This window comes from Platalea leucorodia (assembly GCF_965183815.1).
Source record: "Platalea leucorodia genome assembly, chromosome: 3".
Taxonomy (NCBI): Eukaryota; Metazoa; Chordata; class Aves; order Pelecaniformes; family Threskiornithidae; genus Platalea; species Platalea leucorodia.
In genome coordinates this window covers 78,039,564-78,046,706 of record NC_138825.1, presented here as the reverse complement: position 1 = coordinate 78,046,706, position 7,143 = coordinate 78,039,564, and the positions used below count along the sequence as shown (strand labels likewise).

Below are 7,143 nucleotides of genomic sequence, written 5' to 3'. Positions count from 1 at the left end.
ATATACTTTTTGGCAAACTATTAACACAAAGCAGCCCAAAAGACCCCATTGGTTTAAAAAAATGTGACAATGCATAAATGTTAAAAAAGGCAAAGTCTTTGTTAAAAAAGAGGGAAAAACAATCTGCAAATGAATGCATTTCTGTAAGGCAACATGTTACCTTTAGTTTTCCATCTAGATTTAGGTCAGGTTCTGTTGTTGTTCAAGAATTTGTTAGAACTTGGCTTGCTTGAGCTTATCAATGTGGTAACACAGTTTCAGCGCAGGTCCCAGTTTCAGCCCCAGGTATTTCATGATCATGTCACTTTTCAGCAGCAACAAAGCATTGCCATCAATCTCCTGGTTTCAAAAGAGAAAGAGAATCAAAATGTGTTAACCCCCTTCCAGTGCTGTGTCCTGACACATTAAGCAAGGTGAATCAGAAACAGCATGTCTTTTAGAGTAGAACTAGCTGAAATGTCATGCATTTTGAAATGTCATTAAAAAAATTGAGACCTGAGGTCTGATAGAAGGAAACTCTAAAGGAGGGGTTAATCAAAGAGTACTTCTTATTCTTCAAGGAACTGTAAGGTTTGTCTAGGTTTTCAATTATTTTGCAATTAAAACATGAGGATTTAAAACAAAGAAAATCAGGGTTGCTCTAAGCCCAATTCTGAGAATAGCCAGTCAACCCTGAGAGAAAGGAATGAGTGATGGAGAGAGGGAGAGGGATGTGGCCTCATGAACTGCTAACAGCGCATCTCTGAATCTCAGTTTCAGCTTTGTCTCTGGCTATCTGCATGTGTCACATATCCCCCGTGCACTTATATCTGGTGAGAGATATCTCTCTCTCTTTCTTAAAATGAAGATAGTAGTAACTTGCATATTTTATTTCATTTATTAATAAAATTTGTTCAAATTTCATTTACCCATTATGTAAGTGGAGGAAATTACCACTAAGTCCATTTTTTTATCCCAGACCTCTTGGCTTGAAAACCTTTTGAAATCACAAAGTGAGCACAAAGTAGCTTGGGCGCACAGAGAAACAGACTGTGTTTTACTATGGACTGTAAAACACAGAAGCTTTCAGCTACACTGTCCTTCCTTGGATCCTGAGCCCGTCTGTTTCTTCCCGACTATATTAGTGGATCTCCTAAAAAAAATACTACCCGTCCCCACAGTCTCCACCACATTTACATACTTGGACCATCGGAGCTAAAACATAACAAGTGCTATGTGTATGTGCATAGATATATACACATCTACACACATACTAATGCTGTATATATAGTATTCTGTTTGTGATGGTCAGATCTTTCCTCTGTGATCCATTACCTACTAATTAAGCAATACTATGGATCCTAATTTGCCCTGATCATTATTATTCCATTCAGTAAGTGATTTAGCTGTGAGCAGTTAAGGTCACTTTCTGATTAACTCAATCAATTAATGTTCTTCACTTTGCAACCCCCACTCTATCCATAACAGAAACTCTCTTCACCTTCCCCCTCTCCTTCCCATTATTTGAAGGAAGCTAAAGGAAAGTAAGAATAAGTATTACATGTAATTAATATTTGCATAAGAAAGAAAAACAAACTCCTAGAACTGTGGTGCCATAGGGTAAAAACAGTTAAGGGTTTGGTGCAGAGGCAGCTGTTTCTAAATGTTAAGTTCAGCATTTTATTATTTCCTTTATTATTACTGTGTAGGGGTCAAAATTAAACTCCATGACAAGAGTATGCCAGAGGGAGCATTCATATCCAATTAAATATCCCATATTAGCCATGTCCCTGTGCAGATTGTTGGCTTGACTTCTCTACAGTATTACTGTGTCAGCCCTTTTAAAAATAATTTAAAAAAGAAAGATTTTATAGCATGGTCCCCAAATCTGCAATAGCCCCACCAGAAGATCTTGAACCAGATCTGGAGCTGGTAAAATTCAGTGCCATCAGTGCAATTAGCTTGTTTCACATGAGTTGAGATCTTGCCCGCTGCAAGTTAAAATATTGGAGGAGATCATTGCCACGTTCCTGCAAGGGGGTGGACACAGCAAACATGTGAGCTGCGAGGTCATGATACAGTGGGTATAAACATACAGCTTCCACTTGCAAGAAGGAGTATTACTGTGTTTGTGCCGGCTTCTTGCAGCACTTGGTCTGAGGATAGTGTTCAAAAAGCAGAGTAGCCCCTAAACAATCCCTGTGCCATGCAAACAAGAATTGCACCTGGTGGTGGATGTCCCCCGGAATGAGGCTTTTAATGAGAAAGATTAAAGTCTCCATCGGTGTTTAAACACTTAATTCTGAGTAAAAGTAAAGACTGCAGGCTCTATATCCTGCTTGGGATATATATATTTCTCCCTACTTTTGTATTCTGCAATCTTGTGAACAAACATCAACCCTGGTAAGGCCACCACCGGCGACAGGAGTGCACCCAGTGGCAGCTCAGTGGTCAGTGCTCAAGCACTCGAGATGAAGAAGGTCTAGGGAAAGATGCATGCTCACAAGTCTGATGTCTAGCACTGGCAGAGACAGGTTTCTATTTTAATAAATTGGATTAATTATGTTAAACTCAAAGGTGTTTGTCTCCTTCACACATGCATTTGCCAGTCACTGGCCATAATTAAACTGTCAGACCGTAACATTGCTTCAGTCCCTTCCACCTTGAGTTTTCTACAAGTTTTTCCATGGGTACAAGTTACTCCCAGGGAGATTCTGATTGGACGTGAGAGGAAAATTTTTCACAGTGAGAACAGTCAACCACTGGAATAATCTCCCCAGGGAAGTGGTTGACTCTGCTACACTGGACCCTTTTAAGACTCAGCTGGACAGGGTACTGGGCCATCTCATCTAGACTGTGCTCTTGCCTAGAAAGGTTGGACCAGATGATCCTTGAGGTCCCTTCCAACCTGGTATTTTATGATTCTATGATACCTGCTAATTCCCTGTGTAACTCTTTCCTCTTCTCCATTTCCCTCCCCCGGTCTTTCTACCACGTCTTTCTTGCTAAGAGAGCACTGCATGGGGCTTTCACGCAGTGCTGCTATGAGGTCCCTGCCAGGCCGATGGGTCCTTTGCATGAGGCCAAAAGATCTATCAGTTATGGGCTAGGCTTCCCTCGGCACACATCCCTGCCGAGGGAGCAGGGAACAGCAGAGGGGAGGTAATAGGCGGTTTCATGGTCTTTGGTGGGCAGTCTCAGGAGCCACCTGTGACAGCTCCTTGAGTGTCTTGGCAAGAAGAAAAGCTTTTGCTCCTGGTGGGACAAGCAGAGCCACAGTCATCCTGCAATGCATATGGCAGCTGTGGAGGATGCGGGCTGCACCTCCTTACTGCACCCTGGGACAGCCGGCTCCAGGGACTGCAGTCGGCACCCAAATGGCTTAATATAGCGGTGGGAAAGAGCACTGCCCGCACACAGGATACCTCCCCCAGCCTTTTCTTCCTGGTGGTCCCACCACCCTCTCCCTCCCAGTGTCATAGCTCAGATGAGCTGATTGCCAAAGTAATGATTTCAGGTGATAGCTGGGCCTGGTCAATGACAGTAAGTGCTTCTAAGTAAATTATGCACCTGCTTCATAGAAAGATTGAACATACAGGAAGATATGGCTAAGGTTAATGGACTAATCACTTGTCTCTCACCCCTGGGGTCTCCGTGCTAATCCAGATGAGAGTTGAAGGCTGAAAAATTGCAGGGACATATATAACTCGAAGGTGTAATTGAATTGAGTTGTGTGGCAATCTTACCCAGGTTCTCACACCTATGGCATATTTTACAAGGAAACCAATGATAAGTAGAGCCCATGGGTGCTCGGTGTTCGAGAAAGGATGACAGGGACAGTCTTTAGTGGCAATTTAGCTTGGTCTCTTTGGTCACAGAGCAGCTGTAGTATCGTGGCATGCTCCAGTGCAGCTGGCCCATGACAGACTGGAGTGTGTCACTGCCCTGTTGCTAAAAGCACGCTGTGCCATCCTTTGCTGCAAGTTGAAACTAGGCAAAACCAGTGCTTTTGCACTGGCCATGTTTACAAGATGAACTGTAAACGTTTCTCTTCTTTGGGATGTACCTGTATGCCTCAGACCGTGGCAATTCTCTCTCCCTTGCATGAAGAGTTTTCTCTTGATGTGCAGCCCCTTCTGATAGTCTCAAAAACTCATGCTAAAGCAAGTTTCTTTAAATCTGAAGGTGGCTTGTTTAGCTGCCTGGTTACCCCCATGGCCAATGTAGGCCATGTTTTCATTATCAGCTTATAAGGCAGATCTGACTTCTCTACAGAAGGCAGGGAAAGTAGGCTGGCACCTGACCTGTAATTGCAGATTTCGTACTAGCACCACTGTGCCTGCTCTGTTGTTCTTATCCCACTGGCCTGTCTGCAGAATGGCAGATGGCCTCAATACCTGCCTAGGGTGAGCAGACATCAAGGCCTGTGTTCACCTTCGTTTTCATCTGTGCCTCAGCCATCTCCTCTCCTCAGTATCTGGAAACCCTGCATCCAGAGTATAGCTGGAAGTCTGTCAGTTGTCTCCCTCAGCTCTTGTCTGTAGCCCCACATTCCCACCCATCCCTGCTGGCACACAGGCAAGGAGTGGGACCTGGTGATCAAGCCTTCTTGCTTGCTTTGCAACCTGAGGTGCTGTTCAGGAGTCAGGGCTGGGGAGCTCTTCTCATTTAGACCTAGGTCCAGGCACTTACATCCAAAGCTATGATCTCCAGCTGAACACAAGCGAGCCACTTTTAGGGTAAAATCCATTTTCATAGACAGACTGAACTGATCAAGGAGGGATGGAGGAGGATGCTGAAGATGCTATTAGATGCATTGGTGCCAACTCCATGTACAGCAGCAGAACAAGAAACTCCAGATCAGATGTGTGTTTACAGTCTTCCCCTTCACTAATTAAGGATAATATCATTTCTACCACTGGCGATTGTCTAGCAAAAGCAACTATCATATTCTCCAGTGAGTCAGCAGGTCTGTTAAATTTGGTTATGTAGTTACATAATACTGAGGGGAAAAAGATTAAAAGCTTGTCTGTTTTGGATTTCTCCTACTAAATATCTAGAGACACATAAAAAATGCTCTTCAGAGAAGAATCATAGGTATCCTGGGAAAAAATTGTCATTGAGATGAGGCTTTTTTGTGCCAATGTGACAATGAAAAATGAGTGCCAGATCCTCTGTGCTTTCTCTTAAGCTTGGCATAGAAACAATTTATGCTGGCGTAGTTGGGAACAAATAGTGAGCATTTTCTCAAGACATTGTTAGGATCTCCCCTTTGAAGGATAAATAGAATAGAATTAGAACAGAACAGAATAGAAGAGCTGAGCTGAGTTGAGTTGTTGAGTTGGAAGGGACCTCCTAGTCCAACTGCGTGACCAATTCAGGACTGACCAAAAGTTAAAGCATGTTATTAAGGGCATTGACCAAATGCCTCTTAAACACTGACAGGCTTAGGGCATCGACCACCTCTCTAGGAAGCCTGTTCCAGTGTTTGACCGGCCTCTCGGGTGGTAAGTGAACATTGCTTCAACTCAAACCCCCCAGCGGTGCTGAACACCTTGCAGGGCCCTGTATTCAACCTGGCGGAGTACAAACAGTGCCTATAGCAGCCAACAGCAGCTGAGGGGGAGTGTGTGATGTGTACTGGCTGTCTCTTGGGACTGCCTATGCACTTGGCTTAAATTACCCAGAAGCGGTAAGGGCAGCCTTCTACATACGTGTTTTCTGAAGAGCTCCACGTGGGGACCTAAAGCGTGAGGGTCTGCATCCTTCACAAACCAAACCACGTCATCCACCGTCCAGGTCAAAGGATTCTTGCTTGATGGCCGAGCCACGTCTTGTCTTTCTGGTGAAGGACTGGAGGCTATTGGTACAAAAAAGCCCACAACAGCGCATTACAATGGCACACAGCGGTTTCCTTGGTTTGTGAGTGTGGTACGGCAGCCTCACTGCAGCATTGGACATTGGATCTGTGTGTGCAAGTATCAGCCTGAGATGGTGGGGTGGGGAGAGAAGGGGACTTGGAGCAGTTTCCAATCTGACTGCTTATTGGGAGACATGATCCCAGCTGGCGAATTGCGTTAAAAAACATGAAACCCTCGGGTTCCTGCTGGGGAAGGAAAAATGTGCCAGCTGCCAGGCTCTTAAACTGAGCTGCCCCTGCTGTCTGATCTGCAAGCAGCGGGGATCTTGGCTCAAGAAGACACCACCCTCCCACCTGGAGAGAAAGTGCTTCAGCACTAAACAAAGGAGTTTGCCATTGAATGCAAAGGCTAGAGGATAAAATCAGCATTTAGCAAATAGGTATTTTTTCTTCGCATTCGGATATTCAGACTTGTCTTAGAGCTTAAAGGGAAGTTTCTAGTCCATATCCTCCTAATCTGATGATCCCCAATGAATGGCTATTTGGAAAGCTACTAAAACACACAAAGATGAACATTGCACATGTGACTTTTTAATGGTATAAGCCTTGGATGATTTAAGGTCACTTCGGCTTGCTGTAGCTTTAAATCAAGTGAATAAAGGCACATTGAATGAAAGTGCATTTATGTTTTTATTCTTAGTCTCCACAGAATTATAAATCTCAGCCTCCACGTGAATATAATTTGCACCCCCACTTACACTGCTTCACTATTACAAGAACTATATTATGCTAGGTTACAGGAAAACTGTTTAAATTCATTTACATCCACACCAAGCAAACTTTATATTAGCAGGTGGCAGCACACAGATGTATAAAACGTTACTCGCCCAGACCTGCTCATCTCTTTCCGTTAAGGCCCCGTTTTTAATGAGAGGTGCAAATGATAAGCAAGCAGGCACTGTGGAAGAGAGAAAAAGAAACAGAAGAGTGCAAGTAGAGGGAGACCACAGATACCTAAACTGGAGCCTGGAGAAGCACCAAGTAGCCAAGAGGGCAATCAGACCTGCTGAGGAGAGAAGGACTGAGATCTCCAGAGAAATACTGAGCTTATAAAGACAGATCAAATGTACAAGAATCCCCATGCGTGACTCAAAACACAATCCTAATGCATGTGAGCAAATGTAGTGGGCTGGCTTTGTGGCTTATGTAGATTGCCATTCCACTGACTTCAATAGAGCCGTGCTGATTTATATTAGCTGAGGATCTGCCCATATATGCACAATGACGGCTTTATGCACATATTG

At 44.0% G+C, this 7,143-nt stretch overlaps 1 protein-coding gene across 1 annotated transcript in view; it reads right to left on the bottom strand.

Annotated features, from left to right (window-relative positions):
• Positions 1–213: 213 nt before the first annotated feature.
• The window catches only part of SCML4 (Scm polycomb group protein like 4), a gene marked incomplete at its 3' end in the record, with an annotated part of 71,818 nt that continues 64,888 nt past the window's right edge, over positions 214–7,143 (bottom strand). Inside the window, exons 7-8 of the mRNA XM_082305944.1 lie at positions 5,694–5,839; positions 214–339 (exon numbers count right to left, since the gene is read on the bottom strand). Of these exons, the coding sequence (XP_082162070.1) occupies positions 214–339; positions 5,694–5,839 (272 nt within the window). The remainder of the gene's footprint in view (positions 340–5,693; positions 5,840–7,143) is intronic.